The following is a 24,083-nucleotide window of genomic DNA, read 5'->3' on the forward strand; positions in this document are numbered from 1 at the left end:
ACCCAGAGTCACCTTCAGAAACAATAAAGGAAATATTACAAAGCAAAATAACACAATATTGTCCTGGTGGAAGGCTGTGTAAGTCACCTAGGAGCGCTCAGAAACACACAAAGCAGAGGGGCGAAATCAACGAATGAACAAACCAGGGTCAAACACGGGAGTACTCCGCCCCAGACCAAAGAGCCAAGGCAAGAAGAGCGCAGTCAAATAGAATGGAGAAATGGGCAAACACGAAGATCTAAAGTAAATGGTAAATGGCAGGCATTTATATAGCTATATATATAGCTATATATGACTTGCCTACCACTGTCAGGACAGCAGAATCCCTCCCCCTATTTCAACGCAGACTCAAAACCCACCTTTTCAAACTCTACCTTAGTCCTCCCTCCTGATTTCCCCTGCCCCTCCTTTCTGATATCCCTATCCTTGTCTAACCCACCCCCCCCACCCCCCCCCCGCCAAAAAAAAGGAAAATGCACTTATGATGACAACTATGTTTAGAACAGCATTTCATGTGTATTTTGCTAGTTTCTGGATGTGATGCTTTGACTTATGGTAGAACCTATGCACTTGTAAATCGCTTTGGATTAAAAGCGTCTGCCAAATGACTAAAATGTAAATGTATAGCGCTGTACAATTGATGCTTCTCCATTCACCCATTTATACACACACTCACAGCAATTGGCTCCCATGCAAGGCCCCGACCAGCTCGTCAGGACCATTTGGGGGTTAGGTGTCTTGCTCAGTGACACTTCGACACAGCCCGGGCAGGGGATCGAACCGGCAACCCTCCGACTGCCAGACGACTGCTCTTACTGCCTGAGCCATGTCGCCCCCAAGTCAAACAAAATACGGCCAAACACACAAAGTCAACCAAGTTGTCTGAATCTACAAATATAGAAAGTTACTCTCACTTAGATCACACTTCTTCCCCATTCTTATATTTGGTCTGAAAAACAGCTGAACGTCTTGACCATATCTGCATGCTTTTATGCATTTAGTTGCTGCCACAAGATTGGCAGGTTAAATTGGCTGGTTTGCATTACCAAGCTGGTGTACAGGTCTACCTAATAAAGTGATCACTGAGTGCACATACACATATACGTACACACACACACACACACACTCACACACACAAACACAGACACAGATGGTTCAGACATCTGTTGTGTACTGCTGAGTACCTACTAAATGCTAACACCATCAAAACTAAACTGTGTTTTAATGTCAGAAATCAATTTTCCAAAGCAGTGACTTGTGCATTATTACAGACCAAATGAGAGGTCGTGGAGGATGCCACCGGCCAGGGTCCAGGAAGAACGCTCAATTTGTGTTGTTTTGACTCTCCCTCTCTCTCTCCCCCCCTCTCTCTCTCACTTCCTCTCTCTGTCTCTCTCTTTCTCTCTCCCTCTCATCCCTTCCTCTCTCTCTCTCTCCCTCTCTCCCTATTTCTCCCTCTCTCTCTCCCTGTCCCCCTCTCCCTCCCCCTCTCTCTCTCTCCCTGTCCCCCTCTCTCCCTCCCCTTTTCTCTTTCTCTCTCCCTCTCTCTCCCTATTTCTCCCTCTCTCCCTCCCTCTCTCCCCCTCCCCCTCTCTCTCTGTCCCTGCCCCCCTCTCTCCCTCCCCCTCTCTCTCCCTCTCTCCCCCTCTCTCTCTCTCTCCCTCTCTCCCCCTCCCTCTCTCTCTCCCTCTCTCCCCCTCTCTCTCTCTCTCCCTGTCCCCCTCTCTCTCCCCCTCCCCCTCTCTCCCTCCCTCCCTCCCCCTCTCTCTCTCCCCCTCTCTCCCTCTCCCCCTCCCTCTCTCTCTCTCTCCCCCTCCCCCTCTCTCCCTCCCTCTCTCTCTCTCTCCCTGTCCCCGTCTCTCCCTCTCTCCCTCTCTGGATGTCACTCTCACACACAGAGAGAGGGGAGAGCAGCAGGTGCTGACTGGCGGATCTGTTTTCCTCCTGGTCGTGGTGAGTAAGCTGGCAGAGGCCGGCGCCAGGGAGAGGGGCCCGGGTCTGTGCCAGCTCTGAGCGCAGGCATGCTGCACTAACCCTCCCCACGGGGGCCTGGGGCTCAGTGCCACCCATCTGTCAGAACCGGTCCTGCTGCAGACCCACAGCCCGGTCCTGTTTCCGGCCCAGATATCAGAACCAGTCCTGCTGCAGACCCACACACCCACAGCCCGGTCCTGTTTCCGGCCCAGATATCAGAACCGGTCCTGCTGCAGACCCACACACCCACAGCCCGGTCCTGTTTCCGGCCCAGATATCAGAAGCGGTCCTGCTGCAGACCCACACACCCACAGCCCGGTCCTGTTTCCGGCCCAGATATCAGAACCGGTCCTGCTGCAGACACACACACCCACAGCCCGGTCCTGTTTCCGGCCCAGATATCAGAACCTGTCCTGCTGCAGACCCACACACCCACAGCCCGGTCCTGTTTCCGGCCTGAATATCAGAACCGGTCCTGCTCAGACCCACAGCCCGGTCCTGTTTCCGGCCCAGATATCAGAACCGGCTCTGCTGCAGACACACACCCAGGAATATTCCTATCCTCACTCTAGCACACATACGGACCCTCCCTGTCCGGCCCATTCACACTGACAGCCTCACAATGATTTTATTTAACCCAACATCCTCTGGCGCTATAGGCAGTAACAGTGTGTGTCCTTACAGCAGCGTTAACCTGCGGCACCCGGAGGACTAATCACCCCCTCCGTGAGCGTGCGGCAGCTTCTGCTGAACAACAGGCATCATCGCTTGAACACCTGGGATAAAGGTGAGAGGTCACACAAGCACACGCAGGCCGACATTCTGTTTCCCCCTGTTCGCCGTTCAGGCAATCACGATCACAATCACAATCGCGATTGTGAGAGTCGACTGTATATTTCACTGCATGTTTTTCATATTTCGTTTGTGACGCTGTATTGCCGCTGTCTTGGCCAGGGCTCCCTCAAAGAAAGCGCTCTGGTAATCTCAACGGGACTCACCTGGTTAAGTAAAGGTTAAATAAATAAAAACAGGAACACACAAGCACACACACACGCAGACACACACACAGACACACACACACGTACACACCTCCCTCCAGCTTCTGGCAATTAATCAAACCATACAGCAGCCCGTGCCTGCCAGGAGAGGACTCACTCTCACTCCATCTCTCTCTCTCTCTCTCTCTCTCTCTCCATCTCTCTCTCTCTCTCTCTCTCTCCATCTCTCTCTCTCTCTCTCCATCTCTCTCTCTCCTGCGCTGCAGCCTTTGAAGGCGAGAACACCTAATTCTTTAAATAGACAAGCAGCCAATAGCTTGAAGAAATCAGCAACATAATACCAGAAGAAGAATCATTACTCTTACATTGCCCCGCGCCCAGGACAACTTCCAAAATCAGCTTCTGAGTCTGTCCCCTATACAGAACAACACAATAGCGTTTCCCAAAATGTTTTACTGATCGTGCGGATGTGATGCAATGTGATGATGAAAACGCTCGCCAGTCGTAGAACATGTCATGGATCCAAAACATTACATAAGAGAGAAATGTTCCAGGCACGTTGCATAAAAACGTACTGACAGCATTCCCTGATGGTTATAATGGTTATAATTTATCCATGAAACACCATCATTGAAGATACCTGCCAAATAGAAGATTTGGTTAGTGGCCTTGCCCAGAAACAACTGCTATGTCCAACCTTTGCCATGACTATGAAAAACGTAGGGCGACGTGGCTCAGGCGGTAAGAGCAGTCGTCTGGCAGTCGGAGGGTTGCCAGTTTGATCCCCGGCCCGGGCTGTGTTGAAGTGTCCTTGAGCAAGATACCTAACCCCCTAATGCTCCTGACGAGCTGGTTGGTGCCTTGCATGGCAGCCAATCGCCATCGGTGTGTGAGTGTGTGTATGAATGGGTGAATGAGAAGCATCAATTGTACAGCGCTTTGGCTAAAGGCGCTATATAAATGCCAACCATTTACCATTTAATGTTCCAATGCCCGTCCTGTAAATGTCTGAGAACATGACGTATAAGAGACATCTAAAAACATGCATGTTCTGGGAACATGTATTTCAGCTTTCCTTTATCCTTTGCGTCGAGAACCAAAATTGTTCGCTGGGATTTCTCCCAATCAGCCTGCGTCAGTGACCTTTTTCTCCAGCTCATCACAGATTCTGCTTAAGTGAGCTGCAGAGAACAGCGCTGCGAATAAACAAAGCTAAAATCAGAGCTAACAGCAACAATTAAACCGTGCAAATGCCTTCTTCAACTGCAGACACATTAGCATAGCTTTCCTACACAAGCCACCAGCACATGGAATGTAAATCAAAAAGGACTCATAAAAAATTGTGATTAATGAAATGTAAGTGCAGCCATTAACTTTAATATGGATAATTAAAAACAATGTTAAACCTAAATTATTGCCACAGAAGCAGAGACATACACTGCAAACTGCAGTATGTGAGCTACAGTCTCAAAGCCCCAGCCTCAAAACCACGCACATCACATAAACCACAACCTCAAACACACATCATATAAACCACAGCCTCAAAACCACACACATCACATAAACCACAACCTCAAAACCACACACATCACATAAACCACAACCTCAGACACACATCATATAAACCACAGCCTCAAAACCACGCACATCACATAAACCACAACCTCAAAACCACACACATCACATAAACCACAACCTCAAAACCACACACATCACATAAACCACAACCTCAGACACACATCATATAAACCACAGCCTCAAAACCACGCACATCACATAAACCACAACCTAAAAACCACACACATCACATAAACCACAACCTCAAACACACATCATATAAACCACAGCCTCAAAACCACACACATCACATAAACCACAACCTCAAAACCACACACATCACATAAACCACAACCTCAAACACACATCATATAAACCACAACCTCAAACACACATCATATAAACCACAGCCTCAAAACCACACACATCACATAAACCACAACCTCAAACACACATCATATAAACCACAGCCTCAAAACCACGCACATCACATAAACCACAACCTAAAAACCACACACATCACATAAACCACAACCTCAAACACACATCATATAAACCACAGCCTCAAAACCACACACATCACATAAACCACAACCTCAAAACCACGCACATCACATAAACCACAACCTAAAAACCACACACATCACATAAACCACAACCTCAAACACACATCATATAAACCACAGCCTCAAAACCACACACATCACATAAACCACAACCTCAAACACACATCATATAAACCACAGCCTCAAAACCACGCACATCACATAAACCACAACCTCAAAACCACACACATCACATAAACCACAACCTCAAACACACATCACGTAAATCACAATCACAAAACCCCAGCATATAAACTATAACCTCATAAAATTAGGTGGGTTTGGGGTTCAAGAACATACCAATATGAGGTGGGTTTGGGGAAAAAGCATTTGGGTACTGACATTTTGGCATGGTTGGCAGGCCGTATGGTTCTAGAAACCCATATGTGACTGGTAGCACAGAGCGCCAGTGGAGTTAGTCACGGTCTTAGTCATCGGGGAGATGCATTTGGTGCAGGCGTTCTGCGCTCGAGGTGTTCTGTGAGTGCGGCACATTAATTAGAACACCGATTGAAATCGGGTTGGAGCGTTGGCACAGAAACAACATCCTATTCTTTGCACTGATGAACTCCACAGTGCCTGACATCCTTCTCTGTTTCTGTTTCCTGGGGCACCCGGAAGAAGTGCTCTACCTCTCCCCCTCTCTGAGGTCCTGGACCACTGCAGCCCTGCGTGTGCCAGTGCTTCAGAACATCCTGGAGCTACAGACTCACCCCCCAGCCCTCTAAACGGCACACTCTACATCCAACACAGACTCACCCCCTCCCCTCTGAACTGCACACTCTACACCCAACACAGACTCACCCCCTCCCCTCTGAACTGCACACTCTACATCCAACACAGACTCACCCCCTCCCCTCTGAACTGCACACTCTACATCCAACACAGACTCACCACCTCCCCTCTGAACTGCACACTCTACATCCTGGAGCTACAGACTCACCCCCTCCCCTCTGAACTGCACACTCTACATCCAACACAGACTCACCCCCTCCCCTCTGAACTGCACACTCTACATCCAACACAGACTCACCCCCTCTGAACTGCACACTCTACATCCAACACAGACTCACCCCCTCCCCTCTGAATTGCACACTCTACATCCAACACACTCACCCCCTCCCCTTTGAACTGCACACTCTACATCCAACACACTCACCCCCTCCCCTCTGAACTGCACACTCTACATCCAACACACTCACCCCCTCCCCTTTGAACTGCACACTCTACATCCAACACACTCACCCCCTCCCCTCTGAACTGCACACTCTACATCCAACACAGACTCACCCCCTCCCCTCTGAACTGCACACTCTACACCCAACACAGACTCACCCCCTCCCCTCTGAACTGCACACTCTACATCCTGGAGCTACAGACTCACCCCCTCCCCTCTGAACTGCACACTCTACATCCAACACAGACTCACCCCCTCCCCTCTGAACTGCACACTCTACATCCTGGAGCTACAGACTCACCCCCTCCCCTCTGAACTGCATACTCTCCATGTGGACCTTCTGCTTCACCTGCTAGTGCAATGCCTCGACTGTTACCATCTCAAACTACCGGCCAGCGGGAGTTTTTTCTCACACTGTTTGAGGGTTGCCCACTTGGGACATTTCTTCACTTTCCCTGTTTCCCTGTAAAGTGCCTTTGGGACAGTCTTCTGTGAAAAGAGCTGTACAAATACAATTGAATTGAATTGGGTTTGGGGTTAGAGTGCCTGTGTTAGGTAAGTCTTAGGGTTAGAGTGTGGGGTGAGGTGAGTACCTGTGTGAGGTAAGTCTCAGGGTTAGAGTACAGTACCTGTGAGAGGTGAGGGTTGGGGTTAGAGTGTGGGGTGAGTACCTGTGTGAGGTGAGGGTTGGGGTTAGAGTGTGGGGTGAGTACCTGTGTGAGGTGAGGGTTGGGGTTAGAGTGTGGGGTGAGTACCTGTGTGAGGTGAGGGTTGGGGTTAGAGTGTGGGGTGGGGTGAGTACCTGTGTGAGGTGAGGGTTGGGGTTAGAGTGTGGGGTGAGTACCTGTGTGAGGTGAGGGTTGGGGTTAGAGTGTGGGGTGAGTACCTGTGAGAGGTGAGGGTTGGGGTTAGAGTGTGGGGTGAGTACCTGTGTGAGGTGAGGGTTGGGGTCAGAGTGTGGGGTGAGTACCTGTGTGAGGTGAGGGTTGGGGTCAGAGTGTGGGGTGAGTACCTGTGTGAGGTGAGGGTTGGGGTTAGAGTGTGGGGTGAGTACCTGTGAGAGGTGAGGGTTGGGGTTAGAGTGTGGGGTGAGTACCTGTGAGAGGTGAGGGTTGGGGTTAGAGTGTGGGGTGAGTACCTGTGTGAGGTGAGGGTTGGGGTCAGAGTGTGGGGTGAGTACCTGTGTGAGGTGAGGGTTGGGGTTAGAGTGTGGGGTGAGTACCTGTGTGAGGTGAGGGTTGGGGTTAGAGTGTGGGGTGAGTACCTGTGAGAGGTGAGGGTTGGGGTCAGAGTGTGGGGTGAGTACCTGTGTGAGGTGAGGGTTGGGGTTAGAGTGTGGGGTGAGTACCTGTGTGAGGTAAGTCTCAGGGTTAGAGTGTGGGGTGAGTACCTGTGTGAGGTGAGGGTTGGGGTCAGAGTGTGGGGTGAGTACCTGTGTGAGGTAAGTCTCAGGGTTAGAATGTGGGGTGAGTACCTGTGTGAGGTGAGGGTTGGGGTCAGAGTGTGGGGTGGGGTGAGTACCTGTGTGAGGTGAGGGTTGGGGTCAGAGTGTGGGGTGAGTACCTGTGTGAGGTAAGTCTCACGGTTAGAGTGTGGGGTGAGTACCTGTGTGAGGTGAGGGTTGGGGTCAGAGTGTGGGGTGAGTACCTGTGTGAGGTGAGGGTTGGGGTCAGAGTGTGGGGTGAGTACCTGTGTGAGGTGAGGGTTGGGGTTGAAGCCGCACTGGTTGCACACGGTGTTGTGGCACTGCGTGCAGGTGTTGGAGTTTGGCGGGTCCTGGGCGGTCAGCTCCGTGGTGTTGCACACGGGGCACAGCTTGCTGCGGGGCAGGGGGGCGATCTGCGGGACGGAGTACGGGGAGGTGGGGGCGCTGCCCCGGTCCGGGGACGGCGCGGGGGACCGGCCCGACCCCGCCCTGCCGGCCCCGCCCACGTCCACCTGGAGCGACAGGCGGGCGGCGTGCTGGCCCCGCCCGGCTCCGGGCTGCGGGGCGGGGCTCTCGTGCGTGGCCAGGCGGTAGGGCGCTCCCGTCCTGCTCTCGTCGGGGGACGCCGGCGGCTTGGGCCCCGGCGCGTGCTCCGTCTGGCCCGGCTTCCCGGCAGGGCTGCGGGGGGCGAGAACACGGGGGTCAGCACCGAGGTCGCACAGTGATGAGGTCACACAACGACGACGTCACACTGCGAGACGGTCACGCGGTGATGATGTCACACAGCAACAGTCACAGTGAGTATACCACTTTGAGTTAGATTAAATCGTTTTTTTAGATAGCTTGGAATTACAGCTCTCCACTGACATTCTTTTTGTCAAAAATGAATCTCAGAAAACAAAAAAACATCTTGTGACCGGCAGTTCTGCTCGGCAGAAACGTGTTGTTAATGAAACAGGTCAGAGGAGAAGGGTCAGATGAAGCTCACAGGAAGGTGACAGTAAGGCACATAACCTCACATTACAACAGTGGTATGCAGAAGAACATCTCACCACATCATAACTCTAAGTGGATAGGCTACAGCAGTCTAAAGAATAAGTCTAATACCTAATAAAGTGCTCACTGAGTGTATTTTTTTTATATAAAAGTTAACAGAGATGCAATGAAAATGCTATGGGACTTGAAATCTAACCATAATTCTAACCCAAAATCTTGAAACTGCGGATTTCCATTGTGTAATGGACTACAAACAATCTGAGCCAAGTGCTTAAAGGTACAATAGGTAAGATTTTTGTGTTAAAACATTGTTACAAGACCATTGTAAATCCCTTCCTATCATTGACATGTTAACTCACGCTCTGCCTGTGTTTATAGTCCTTAAATTCGGGTTTGAAATTTGCAGTTAATGGGCCGGCACTCTGTACGAAAACATCGTCTAGCTGTACAATTCAAGCTCAATGGTTGAAAATGAGTTCCAACTGCCACAGCCAATGGCGTTTCAACAGCGGCACGTTCACAGAGAAGGGGGCGGGATAAACAGTGTTGCGGTTTGAGCGTGTTTGTTGCTGCTATTCCTCTCTTGACCATTTGAAGTCCGAAATTACCTATTGTACCTTTAAATCCACTGTTTCATTCCCAAGAGGGGGCCCTCCTTCTGTCATCTGCCAGAAAGAAAGTTCTGGAGCAGTTGCTGTTCACTTCTTAATAAAAGTTCGGTTAAGGGGATACTACATGGCAAGAACAACAAACAAAATCCTTTAATTTCCTCATTTATTACTGGGAGTGAGTTGTAATTACATAACCTCTCACATTCATGATATCGCTTGATTATTTGCTTTTGTGCAGCTCTGAAAAGCTTAAGCTCTTCTGTCAGAATTTGCAGTAAAAAATCTTTAAACAATCACCATCGGCAGATATGGATAGGGAAAAATCAGAGATTAATATCGGCCTTAGAACCACATCGATGCAACCCTCCTGAAGACGATACCAATCTATAGATACAGCCCTCTGCTGATCTATATTTGATTTACCTTGCCTCACAATTCAATGCATTCATCTGTCATCAGCACAAAATCACTGCAATATGATATGAACGTTCTGTGAACCTTACATATTTGTAAAAAAAAAGAATTCAAAATTACGCGCTGAAATATCGGTCCCCCAACCATGTATTTTTTTCTTGTTTATCAATCTTCAATTTTATCAACCAGTAAATCAAATAACTCTAAAATAACACAGAAATATCACATCAGGCAACACCGCAATAACCCTGTATCAACTCAGTAAGAGAGTACACACACTCCTTTCTCTGAAGACAGCACAGCTCAGTAACAGATTCCACACTCCTTTCTCTGAAGACAGCACAGCTCAGTAACAGAGTACACACACTCCTTTCTCTGGAGACAGCACAGCTCAGTAAGAGAGTACACACACTCCTTTCTCTGAAGACAGCACAGCTCAGTAAGAGTACACACACTCCTTTCTCTGAGGACAGCACAGCTCAGTAACAGAGTACACACACTCCTTTCTCTGAAGACAGCACAGCTCAGTAAGAGAGTACACACACTCCTTTCTCTGAAGACAGCACAGCTCAGTAAGAGAGTACACACACTCCTTTCTCTGAAGACAGCACAGCTCAGTAAGAGAGTACACACACTCCTTTCTCTGAGGACAGCACAGCTCAGTTCCCGACGCGCGCTCATTTCGAGCGCGGGGGGTTAAAGGTCGCACCCCGGCTTTTCTTCTTCTTCTTTTTTAATAACGCTGGTGGGAGAGCGGCGCTCCCCACGCTGACGAGCAGTGGGACTCTCTGCGTGGAGGGGGAGAGAGGGAGAGAGGCGGGGAGAGGCAGGGAGAGGCGGAGGGAGGGGTCCCTGCAGGCCTCTCTTCCCCGCGCTTCGCGCTGCCATCTGTGCGCGGATTTATCCCGCGTCTCGGAAACGCTCGGTGCATCAGCCCCTCGCCCCCCCCCCGGCGCACGCTCCCCCGCTATCAGCCACAGGAAGTGCTGTCGCTGTGGACTGTGACAAACAGGAAGCGGTCCGCAGAGCTGATTAAAAAGGCAGCGCCGTCCACAGCGACTCTCCCCCCCCCCCCTTCCTGTCTGCCCACCCATCCGTCGGCTCTGTTTGCTCTCTCCATCGCGCCCATATCAAAGCACCCCCTCGTAATTAGCGCGGAGGAAGAGAGAAAGATCTATTTTCCAGAGAAAGTTGGGTTTGTGTGGGCTCTTCCGTGGCAGTCTGTGTTTACCGACAGGGGCATGTATCAGCTGGAGCCCGGCGTTAATAACGTCTCCTATCCCCCTCGTCCCGGCGCTCAGCAGCGCCCCGGGGGGATTAACCGACGCAATTAAAACAAATCTGCACTTTCCGCTGTCACAACAAGAGTGACGACACCGCATCTGGGTCCCTCCCTGCGTCCAGCGCTCCCGGGATGAACGCGCGCCTCCTCCTCCGCCGGGCGTGCGCGGGAACGGCCTTTCAGGAGGAGAAACACAAGAGGCTGTGTGAGCGGGGAGGCGCTTCGGAGGAAGACTGCGATCGAAAACGCGCGAGGAAGGTGTTTGCAGGTACGGCTGGAAGCGGAGTTCCTGTGAAGGCAAGCTCTCCTCTCCCCCCGTCTGCGCGCCAGAGATGGGATCGGAGAGTAGAGTGCAGAGTCAACGTACATATATAACGCACACGCGCGTTATGTAACGCACGGCGCGTGCTATATTTGCTAAACTCTCCGGTGAAATTCCGACCTGAATCCGATACTGAAGACGTTCAGTGTTTCCGACACAGTTCTGACAGCAGAGGGTTTTATGCAAATACTGTTCCATCCCCTTTCATATTTCCTCTGTTTGTGATACATGTGTGAAATATTTACTCCATTACACGGTTACTGTGAAGATCGAAACTTGAATATACGCATTTTCATTTCTGGTGTTTCCACTAAGCTACTGCCTTCGAGGAGCTGTCAATCTTGCACAGGAGGGAAGTGATGATTGAAACCTCTTAAATCAAACAAACTGGCACATTACATTACATTTCATTATAGGCATTTTGGCAGACTCTTATCCAGAGTGACATACAGTTGATTAGACTAAGCAGGAGACAATCCTCCCCTGGAGCAATGCAAGGTTAAGGGCCTAGCTCAAGGGCCCAATGGCTGTGCGGATTTTATTGTGGCTAGAACCACCGACCTTGTGTGTCCCAGTCATTTACCTTAACCACTACGCTACCGGCCACCCATGTGTAAGTTTAACCACTACGCTACAGGCACATGTGGGATCGTAGCAGCCTTGTGAAAAGGTAAAAAGGCCTCTTACGAAACCTGACAGATACTGTAATTATCATCATGCTTTTTGTGACTGTGGTCGGTTCAGTGCACTTTTTGATCATTACAGTACACAGTAGAGACCATAACTGTATCCAAGGGGCATGTTAGAGACATGACGAATATGACAAACCCAGAATTACTTGAGCATATTTCACAAGAAGCACTGGCTCCAGCTGCGCAGGGAGTTTTCCATGTTAACGGATCGTCTGAAAGGTTTCTGCATTTGGCAAGATATTCCTATATCTTTGTGAAAGATCCCATGTATTCTAACATACACAGCACAGTATAGACATTTTGATCGGCACATCACACATGATGCAGTTAGTGAAGACAGGGCGGATTAAGGGATATCCTTAATCCAGATTGGCCAAACCTGCTCCTTAATGGGAGGCAATTCGTTTTGGTGAGACCTGCCCTTTAATAAGGGGCTGTGCACATTGGTGAAATCCGCCTCTTAATAAGGGGTGTTCTCATTGGTCAAGAAAAAGGCTGCGCATTAATGAGGGTCCACTGTTTGCTGGGGCTTACCGTTAGGCTGTAGTTCCACAGGTAGGGATGGCTGTAACACACTGACTCTATAAGTGTGCGCTGCATCTGCCATCTTAAAGAAACAACTCAGTGTCTCTTGCCTGAGTGCTAAAAGGCATCACATCTCTGTTCGTAAACCATGTTTAATGTGAGGTATTCCGCAGGTGTTCCCTGTCAGGACCAATAACCAAACCATTTATAATAGCTCACGAAACAACACCCTCTTAAACAGAGCACAGCACCCTTAGTTGACACAACAGTATACACATATTGCTTAACACTATTTCTAAGCACATACTAATATACACAGTACCTAACACAGAACCTACAACTTGAACATACAGTGGGGTCCAAAAGTCTGTGACCACATAGAAAATCTGGGATGTTTTTTTCATGTAATCCGAGAAATAAACATAATGCTTTAGGATTTTTGAAAAAATGAAAACAAATTAAAGTCATTTCAAAGCTTTGCAAGAACTACTCGAAGACCAAAGAAGAGCAAGGAGCACTACACAATTCACAACCACCTGACCTCAACCCCATTGGACATTTATGGAGTCACTTGAAGACTGATAAAAGCCAAGCATTCAGTAGCATCACGAGAAGCTCTTTGGAACATTGTCAAATAAAGCTGTGATAACATGAATCATCAGGCAGTCCATGCCAGCTTGAGAGCATGTTGAGGGAACCAACAATCATTCCACGGTCAAAGTCACTTATTTGCATTACCAAGCTGGTGTACAGGTCTACCTAACAAAGTGCTCACTGAGTGTATAATAACATATCTGTGAAACTACATCACGCAAACATACACGCAGTCCGAAAGCCGTGACCTACAACACTACATCCATGGCAGTAAGTGGTGTGATGTGCTTGTGTACCAAAATCCCAGAAGAAAGTTGAAACAATCAAGTGCGTCTACTGTATGTGGATTTACTGCACAGCGTACAGGATTCTATATCTGGAGTAGAGCTATTCTCGTCCGGTGTAGGCCACCTTGTGTCCCCTGCTTTTTTATCTTCAGCCAACTCCACCGGCTCCTCCCTGCGGACGGGAGGCGACGTCTCACAATGAGCCACACAGGGGCTTCCTGAAGGTCTGTGTTCACAGCCCACCTCTCACACACACACCTGCCCCGCACACATCCCCGCTGTCTGAAACGAGCCCGTTTCCTCGGCACGGCAATCGTCTACACATCCTTTTTATTGACCTTTCATTATGTGCTCAGAGAACAAATATTGGATATGAATTACAAGCATGAAGCCTAGCAAAACTGATTTCTCATAAGACTAAATCTCCTCCAATATTTCATTAGCAGCTTTTTGTATATTACATATCAGTATATCAGTATATCAGGTGTTAAAAAGTTGTGCTTTTGATGGGCTATTGAGGAACACATAACATCTACTTGATGAAAAACAGAGACAGCCTGCAGACTCTTACCAAGGACTAATTTAAATCTCTAGAGAGATTATACATCCCACCATACAGTATTGAATCCAGTGAGTGCAGAATCCAGAGCACTAATCAGTGGTCAATACAGCTGCCTTCTTCATGCATGAAAAATGCTGTCTGAAGTTTCTGAAGGCCTCCGGGGTATTAAGTAAATATACTCAAATCTGTATGTGCTTTAGCATGGTAAAAGTAGCTGCCAATCTTAAAATAGCCGGGTAGATAGCAAATGTTAGTTTAACTAATAGATCACTGGTCTAAAGTCCTGGGCTCAGGGCACGACTACACAGTGGTACTCTGTGCACAGTGCTCGAAAACCGCCTGAAACCTCAGACGCTGACGCTCATTCTGTGTTCATCAAACCCCTGAACTTTTACAGCTACTTTGGGGCAACACTGGCTCAGGAGGTAAGAGCGGTCGTCTGGCAGTCAGAGGGTTGCCGGTTCGATCCCGCCCTGGGTGTGTCAAAGTGTCCCTGAGCAAGATGCCTAACCCCCAAATGCTCCTGATTAACCGGTTGGTGCCTTGCATGGCAGCCAAACGCCATATGGGTGTATGGATGTATGGGTTAATGAGAAGCATCAATTGCACAGTGCTGTATAAATGTCAACCATTTACTTTCTCATTCTGATGTGGCCTCATTACCACATTATTCTAGACAACAACATTTTTAGGCAAAAATCTACTTACATTTAACACTACACATGTAGTTCCTACAGCCTTATTAAGCTCACAGTAACTCTGTTAGACTTGATGTACCAATTTTGCTTTGTACAGTGAACATCACCCAATAGCACAAATAACACCCAAAGGCCAATAACACACACTATCACTCTCAGTTGGTTAAAAAAAAAAAAGAAACAGGGCGGCCTGTCGCGTAGTGGTTAAGGTACATGACTGGGTCAGGTGGTTCGATCCGCACAGCCGGTGGGCCCTTGAGCAAGGCCCTTAACCCTGCATTGCTCCAGGGGAGGATTATCTCCTGCTTAGTCTAATCAACTGTACGTCGCTCTGGATAAGAGCGTCTGCCAACAATGCCAATAATGTAATGTAAAAAGACCTCCTCAGGGCATTGCCGGGGCAACAGCTGAAGCTCTGGGAGTGGCATAGAGGGACACAAGCTCTCCTAGCACACAGCCGCAGGAGGGGCAGACTGCAGGGGGGCTACGGAGAGAGACTCAGATTCACGCACAGCTACCATTCACACATTGGGTAGTCATTAACACGCCCAACATAACTCATCGCAGCCCTGAAAGAGGGCTCACGCTATATAACACCTGGGGAGAACCAAAAAATGCCACGCAAACGTTCACACGGAGGTTGTTTCAACTGATGCAGATGTCGTACTGCTTAATAGACAGAGGTCTGTGTGAGTGTGTGAGTGTGTGTGTTTGTCGGTCGGTCAAGCAGGCAAAACCAGGCTTCATTTTTAAACACATTTCCTGTAGAGAGATGTTGCTCACTAACACCAGTGCAATTGGCAATCAAAGTCAATCATTTTTTCCCCACAAGAAAATGTAGCAATCAATTTTTTTCCATCATCTACTTTCCACTTTCTACCCTGGTGGCGACATTGACTCAGGTGGTAAGAGCAGTCGTCTGGCAGTCGGAGGGTTGCCGGTTCGATCCCGCCCTGGGTGTGTCGAAGTGTCCCTGAGCAAGGCACCTAACCCCCAAACGCTCCTGACGAGCTGGTTGGTACCTTGCATGGCAGCCAATCGCCGTTGGTGTCCGTGTATGAATGGGTGAATGAGAAGCATCAATTGTACAGCGCTTGGGATAAAGGCCCTACATAAATGCAGGCGTTTACCCAATGCGCTAATTTGTTATTGTACAGGAACATTTTGCGGAAAAGTCAGGAGCGGCTTGAGTCACTGCTGAGTCACTCCCACATGCTTAAAGGACAGGCCACACCCCAGTGGACTTCATGCCCATATTAGAGCTTCCTGTTTCCCTACGGCGTGCGGACGCTGGCTCCAAATGATGCAACACGGTAGCGCCCGAAAACTTCACTTCCGCTGTGGCGAAATGCTTTTCACAAGCCCATGGATAGTCAGTGGGTGATGTAACAGGCACTTGTCCCATATTTTCTTCCACTGTCTATGGTGTGTGCGTGTGTGGGTGTGTGTGTGTGTGTGTGTGTGTGGGCGTGCGCGTGCGTGTGGGTCTGCTCAGTTACCATTCCCCCAGGGTTAGTTTTTACACAGACTCAATAATCTATAGCGATAAATCATGTTTAATGTGCAAATAAGTTATTTATTCTCGTGTTCCCTTTCAGGAGGTAATGGCCAAACCACTTACAATAACTCATAAAACAACACTTCCAAACATACTATAATAATTTAATGCACGGGACCTGTAATTTCCACCACTGTAGCATACATAATCCCCACACTGATCTATAAAACTATACCACACTTCAGGCTACTATGTTCAATGCAAGTCTTGATGCCCAGCTCCGAATTCTTTTTTTTTTTTTTACCCATGTCTGAGACCAGTGTTAACACTTTTACATCTGACACAATCCACAGGCAGCCTAGATAAGGGTGTGGTTGGTTAAGCACACAGTCACATGACCGAGACTGTGATAATCACTCGAGTTGCTGCTTTCCGGAGCCTCTTCAGCAGTCCCTGCATGTCGGCCCACAGGGTTAACAGGCACGTAACCATGGTTTTCACCCACTGGCCCGAGCCTCCATCCTCCATCTCACTGCTAACATTTAACGACACTGGCGGTGAGCGAAAAACGCGAAAAATGGTGATGGCGAGAATCACCAAGACGAGAAAAATTCCCATCTGCGCAGTTAGATGACAGTGCCATCGGCAAAAATCGGATTCCTTTCCGATTTACTTCCATATATGAACGTAGCCTGAGACGGATCTGAAAATATGCGGTTCCATGTGCTCTGAGCTGTGCCACATGTCAGCCAGGTGGTGTAAGTGTAGCCTTAAACACACATAGGTCCTAATCCTCACCACGCAGTAGTTCCTTATTGCAGAAATAGCTAGGCCGGTTCTAAGAGAAGGGAGTGGTTGCAATAGCAGGACCAGTGGTGTCTGGTCTGACTGAAAGCAGCAAGCCAGCCAGTTGTTTCTGACGGGTGGTAGCAGTGTAGTCAGTCGTATCTGGTCTGACCGACCATACGCCATTGGCAGTGATAGCCCGTAGTCCATGAACGTAAAGACAGCAGAGTCTCAGCTCTCTTCCATCGTGAAGATATCAATACAATCATATGACCTACTATGTCTATGTTGCCTTTGATAGCGCCGCACAGATGCAGCCGGTGTCGGACACAGGCAGTGAAAGCGATGTCGATAAAGGTGTGCTGGATGAATAGATGAATGAATGCCAGACTCTCGCCCACAGGCCTGGTTATGAGCTGCCTGGCTGCAGCCTCTCTCTGGCTGGCATTAACCACACAGACAGACAGGAGCTAGCTCAGGCAGGCTCCACAGTCTATCCTGACCAACCACCACCAGCACAACATACATCACATTCTCCACAGTATATTCATTATGTACAACATATTCTCATCCCCCACACTGAAGGTCTGATTGCAGTGTGTGTGCGTATGTGTGTACTGTTTGCGGTGTGTGTTGTGGGGGGGGGGGGGGGTGCGTGCACGTGTACATGTGCCTGTGCATGTATGTGTATGTGAACAGGGTGTGTTTACGTGTGTCATACATGTGGACAGGGAAGCGTGATCGGGGCCATTCTGCACTCCTGTGTGATTCAGTAATGGCTCCTCGTGTTGTGATGGTGGTGATGGTGATGGTGATGGCAACCACTCAGATCGCAATCTCTGCTCGAGCAATGTTGCCAGGGTTTCACAATAATATTGTCTTAATAAACGTAAAGAGGGTATTAAAATGTGAATATTAAAATCCAGAAAGATTTTGTGAGCATTCCCTCACGACGTTTAAGAGAGAAAGAGGGAAGGAGGGAGGGAGAGCAAGAAAGATAAGCTTTACTTACTGCATGCGAGACATTTTCTTGAGTCTTTTGAAGATATTTTGAGTTTTTATTACACTGTAATTAATTATTAATCCAAAACAAGCTCATTATACTGTCCTGCTGGGTGAATATTGACTATGTAAGGAATGACAGATTTCCTCATTAATATAAATTCGCAGTAAAATGCAGCATTGAAATAAGTGCGAAAATCCAAATCATTTATATCACTCTCACCACAAGCTGAGTTTAGGCTACCAGAAACGGTCAACTCCAATGATGTAAGTACAATCGGACGTTTGTATAGGCTGTACTCACACGCACGCAACACAAACACACGTATAGACGAAAATGTCGCGTATCCTGCGTTGCAATAATTCCGTTCTGGGAAATGTTTTGAGACTTACTGAGATTAACGGCGCAGAATAAAAAGTTAAGATTTTCTCAAACGTGCGAAAACCGAAAAACAGGCTTCTCACACGCCCTCTGCTCGACAAAACAACACCTTACTGTCTTCTCTGCTTCTGAGCGCGCTGTGTGATGTGTCATCACTTCAGTAGCTCACGCGGGAGGAGGGCCACATAAGCGGTAACGTTTGCACACAACACACACACACACACACACACACATCCACTACACAGCACTGCTGGTCAGGGGAGTCTACAAACTCTCCCTAATAGATTAAGACGAGGGAAGCGCGGAAGCGACGTGGTTTTCAATGCCACAATCAAAGGTTGCCTCCCCATCATAAATCAGATCTTTCACATTCGCGCGAAAACGACATCCAGCACAGAGCTCGCGCGGAATTTGCCGATTAAATTTATATTTTTACCAATCCAACGCATGGAATTGGGCAGTTGACTTATTTTTTACCCATTTAATGCACTGAACTACCCGACAGAATGTGCATCTTTTCGCATTCTGTCCATAAAATTCGCCGACTGGATGTTTTCATCCATTCGGTACATAAAATATACCGACTGAATTGTGTTTGTATTTTTATGCATTCAATGCGTGCAATTTGACCACTAAAATATCATTTTACACCTTCCGTTATCTATGTATGCACATGCGAAACCTGACATATTTTTACAACATAAAATACGCAGCCTAATTGTGCATATCACATATGTGGTCCCCAAAGCTTTCATTTCTGATGCAATTGATGATTTAATCATGTCACAAGCAAGCGATACACCACCTGGAATATACATTACAGTGACATTGCATATTCAATCCAGCTTTAAACTGTAGAGGGATAGTGGCCATATAATAAATAAATAAAGTAATAAATAAAGAAATAAATAAAATAAGAGCATCATTTTTTCACACACAAATGCAACATTCAAGCTAGAACGATTGTGTGCCACGACCGAAATTGACGATAAAACGCGGTTTCATTTGAAAACATCAAGTACTTTTATAGGAACGGCACTGTAGATAAATGCCCTATTTTCTACCTGTTAATCCCCGGGCCCGGCCCAGCCGCTGGTCCGCTCCCGGCTGGCGCACCATTACTGGGCTTGATGAGCTGTCCAGATCCCGCTGGTGCTGAAACGGAACCGGGAGCTGCCGCCATCGGTACAGCGGAGCCCGGCTCCCCCGGCTGTCCGCCTCCCTCCAGGCTGGCTTCGTTCCCCATGGTCTCGGGAAATGAGACGGTGCCGAGAAATTGTGTTTATTAACAAGTGTATTATATTAAAATAAAAGCTGAGGGCTAGCTCAACGCTGCTCCTCTTCCGCCATCATCACCGACAATCCACCAGCTCGCACGGAGCACGCGCACAGACGGGGGGGGGGGAGCCGTTCGGAGCGCGCGCGCGCTCTGACGCAGGGGTGTCGAGTGCGCGCCCGTGCCCCGGGATCTCAAGGCCGTCTTGTCGCCCGAAGGTCCAGGCGGCCAAAACGCGAAGAAGATCGTAGGCACCTTAATTATCTGCGAAACACATTTTACAAAAATTTGCCAAACGATATTCGTACCAAATAATGTCATTCGGTGATAATGACTGACTTCAGAAAAGGTGGTTTGCCGATTAAAAAGGCAATAATTTAATTTGGGGATAAGCCTCCCTGTTGTAAAGAACCCATTTCTTATTCATAATCTTGGATTTAACTTTCACACTATAGTTGGACAGGGCGAAGGAGCAGCAAGACTTAAAAGACTTAAAATCAGCGATAGTAAAATCTGATGAGATTGACAGAAGGAAATTAAAACAGAAAACACAATATTTATCGTCAAACAACAGTCGTCAGTATTATATTATCGACAAAAAAAGTAAAAGGTATTGAATCATATTGTTCCTGATGTGAAAAAGGTTTATATGTTTACATACCATGGGGATTGTGAATGTGGAACCACAGGAGCGTGATCCGAAAGCATCTGTGGTTTTGTTGTTTTGTGCACATAGTGGAAGATTGAAGTAGCTCATCAGCTACCACAAGGAGCGTGAAATAGAGGGCAAATACCCTCAGCACACACACAGCCCCAGAATTCTAAATACAAACGGATACGCATTGTAATTCTCCGGGCATATAAAAGTTACAATGCTGTAAATATATGCGAGATGCGAGATGATTGTAATCTTGCGTTAAATTAGCATTGTAATTATGTAGGCATATGTATATGAGATATCATTGTGATTCTGATGTGTATATAACATTTTTAATGCGGTTGGTATATGTAAGATATAATTATAATTCATATAATGCTCTAGGAATATGTGAAATATCATGTGTGCAGGAGCATTATAATTCCGTAAAGATATAGGTGAGATATTACAATTCTGTTTGTAAGTACAATAGGTAAGATTTGTGTGTTAAAACATTGTTACAGGACCATTGTAAATCCCTTCTTATCATTGAAAAAGGCTCACTGACTCACCATCTGCCTGTGTTTATAGTCCTTAAATTCGTGTTTCAAACATACAGTTGATGGCTCGACACTGTATCAAAACATTGTATAACTGTACAATAATTAAAGCTTATTGGTTGAAAACTGGTCCTAATTGCAACAGCCAATGGCGCTTCCACAAAAAAACCTCCCCTGCATTGCTCCAGGGGAGGATTGTCTCCTCCTTAGTCTAATCAACTGTATATCGCTCTGGATAAGAGCGTGTGCCAAATGCCACGAATGTAATGGAATGGAATGGAATAAAACCATGCCATATCATTCGTCATGACGTTTTCTGTCATATATTTACCTCACATCTAATCTCAGGGTTCTAACTGTGTTGAGCTCCTCTGTTGTTACTTGGCACATGCCCACATCTATTTCTGTTATTCTGATGTTCTTTGTCTGTTGGAAGCGGTACAGAACAGATTTTTCCTTTTCCTCCCTCTTTCATTATCCAGCCTTGTGGCATCATCTGGAATGGAACACAGACAGAGTCCCCACCGCTGACCCAGAACGACACAAACCACTTCTGTGTAAAACAATATTTGATTCTATTCAAGGCCTACCTGGGCAAGACCAAGGGGAAAACAATTCAGAATCAAACCAGGAATATGGAAGCTTCAACAAAATCTGAAGCCCTCTAGTGGGGAAATCTTAGCAGTGCACCAGTTTACAAAATAAACCACTCCTTTTTTTGGGGGGGGGGGTCGGGGGTAGTAGTAGTAGTAGCTGTTAGCAATAGCCGTACTGAGTCTTATTTACATATAGAGCTCTCATTGCCAAACTACCACTGTATCTATCCAGCCTCCTTTCATTTCATGTCCCAAACTATCCAACTAGATCACACGTACCACTAGCATTCAACATTCCTACAGCTAGAACAAAATGTGGAAATTCTGCATTTCGCATTGCGGGTCCAACACTACGGAAACAGAACAAGCGGCTGTCCCTTATTCCCCTGCGAAAACCTAAAGAAATATTAGCTGACACCGATGGGACTGTAGTTTGTAATTGTCACTGATTACCCGATTGCTCTGCATCTGTTTCATTTGCTTACTGTACTTTCCACTTCCGTACTTTATCACTGTATTTTGCACTTTTGTATTTTTTTTTTTTACTACTCTATTCTCTGTATGTGTTGTTCGTAAGCAGGGCACATCTGTGAAAGAGACCTGGTCTCAGTATGTTCTTCCCTGTCTGTCTGTCTGTCTGTCTGTCTGTCTATCTATCTATCTATCTATCTATCTATCTATCAGAGCATTCAGCCATGAAAAGGCTATAGCCCTCTGTGCTTACAGTAGTCTTCACACTGGTAACCTTCCATACAGGTTAAACCCTGACACAAACTAGATGCAGGTAAACCTACATATATGAGGTACAGGCACACGCACACACACACACACACACACACACACACACACACAGTAACATCGAATTGCAGCAGCAATTCAACATTGTACCTTAGCCACTCGGCTACAGGCTTCTAGTACATTACAAGTCTGGCCTTTGTCCACGTGTATTACAGATAACAGATTGAACAGTCATTGCAGAGCAGGCACTGGGTGGTACTGTAGAGTCTGTAGTTATCGATATCTACCACGACAGGGGCAGCATCACTCTCTATAGGGTCCCGCGTTCATCCTGCCCAAAGAGGCTATCCCACAACTGACAAAATGGAACACTCCCATGGTGTGCACTGGTCTGATCCAGCTCGGCTGCCACAGCAGGTGCCAAGGATCCTGTCTCCATGGAAACAAGGAAGAGAAACACGCATTCAAAACTCCAGTAATCTGCACAGAAGCTGAGCAAAAGCTCAAGACAGTCATTTTGCATGCGTAATTCAGCCAGAACTATAGGGCCTTATCAGCACAAACTAATTTGTCACAAACATTTGGTCGTGCCCCAAAAAGATTAGTGAACCTTTTTAATTTACATTTAATGAATTAAAGAGGTTGTCCCCACCAGGTAGTTTATCATGGATGCATTGCTCCATGTGCCTATGATATTTAAGGGATATCAAAACTAAAAATGGACAATAGATATCATTTATTCATTCACTCAGACCCACAACTCGGAAGGTGAACTCTTCACTCGTGAAATCAATCACATTTCCCCATGCCATATTCATTAAGGTTCCTTTTTTTTATGTAGTAAAGATCACTTAAAACTAAAAAAAAAAGCATTGCCGATTTCTAAGCAATATAAATTTACATTTACATTTCATAAATCACAGAAGTCAAGATGTGTGCCCATGCGTGAGCATTAGTCTGTGACTAACTGCCCCTCTCTAAAGTGCCTGGAAAGTGAGGTTAGGGTTTGTGAGGTTTGCATCCTGCTATCTGATTGGTTCGATAAAGTTTTGGCTAGCATTATGGCATGTATAGGCTCACTGAGTTGGGTTATTTACCACCACCAATCAGTAATCTCACTAAGCCCCATTAGTGCGGAGTGCATGTGGGCCTGCTGAGTTTGGGGGAAAAGTGCAATACGCTGGCCACTTGGGTCCCTAATTGTGTTACATTATCTACATTTCCACAGCTGCACCGACGATGGGAGAGTGGGCTTCAGTGCTTCCTGCATTAGCGCAGTCAGATCCTGGCTTTGAAGGCCATTCAGCCACGCCTTGATCCTGTGCTTCCAACCTTCCTCTCTAATCCCCTTGATCCTCATCCAGCCTGTAGGGGAAAAGGGGCGTGGTCACGGCCAAGGGCAGGGTTACCACAGTGAGAATATGGATATGCGCAGTTATGTGTCGTTACGTTACATTACATCGCATTACATGTCATTTGGCTGACGCGTTTATCCAAAGCGACTTGCAGTTGATTAGACTAAGCAGGGAACAATCCTCCCCTGAAGCCCCCAACCTTAACTACTACGCTACAGGCCGCCCACGTTTCAAAGATCTTAATGCCAAGGAGGTGTTGAATGGGAGGACATTTGGAAGCGAAGCTGGCACATTTGAGGCCTGACAGCGGCACAAGCAGTAAACAGACTTGCTGTGCTGTAGAAGACGCCATTTTACGGGTGAGACATTAAATATGGTTTCTGAATCACTGTGACGCTCATCGCAAAGATTAGGGGGTTCCCCGGTGTCCTGGCTAAATTCCCAACCCTGGCTCTCTCAGGCTGCCACCTAAACAGCCCCCAGATTTAACTGGCTAAAAATTTTAGAAATTGGGGAAGCTATGTGTAGCCTAT

The 24,083-nt window shown here is 47.4% G+C and overlaps 1 protein-coding gene across 1 annotated transcript in view; it reads right to left on the reverse strand.

The window, feature by feature from the left end:
- The window catches only part of LOC133110064 (protein bassoon-like), a 74,033-nt gene extending 54,399 nt beyond the window's left edge, over positions 1 to 19,634 (reverse strand). Inside the window, exons 1-3 of the mRNA XM_061219932.1 lie at positions 19,453 to 19,634; positions 15,195 to 15,204; positions 8,001 to 8,387 (exon numbers count right to left, since the gene is read on the reverse strand). Of these exons, the coding sequence (XP_061075916.1) occupies positions 8,001 to 8,387; positions 15,195 to 15,204; positions 19,453 to 19,634 (579 nt within the window). The remainder of the gene's footprint in view (positions 1 to 8,000; positions 8,388 to 15,194; positions 15,205 to 19,452) is intronic.
- Positions 19,635 to 24,083: the final 4,449 nt, after the last annotated feature.

This window comes from Conger conger, chromosome 14 (genome assembly GCF_963514075.1).
Source record: "Conger conger chromosome 14, fConCon1.1, whole genome shotgun sequence".
NCBI classification, from domain to species: Eukaryota; Metazoa; Chordata; class Actinopteri; order Anguilliformes; family Congridae; genus Conger; species Conger conger.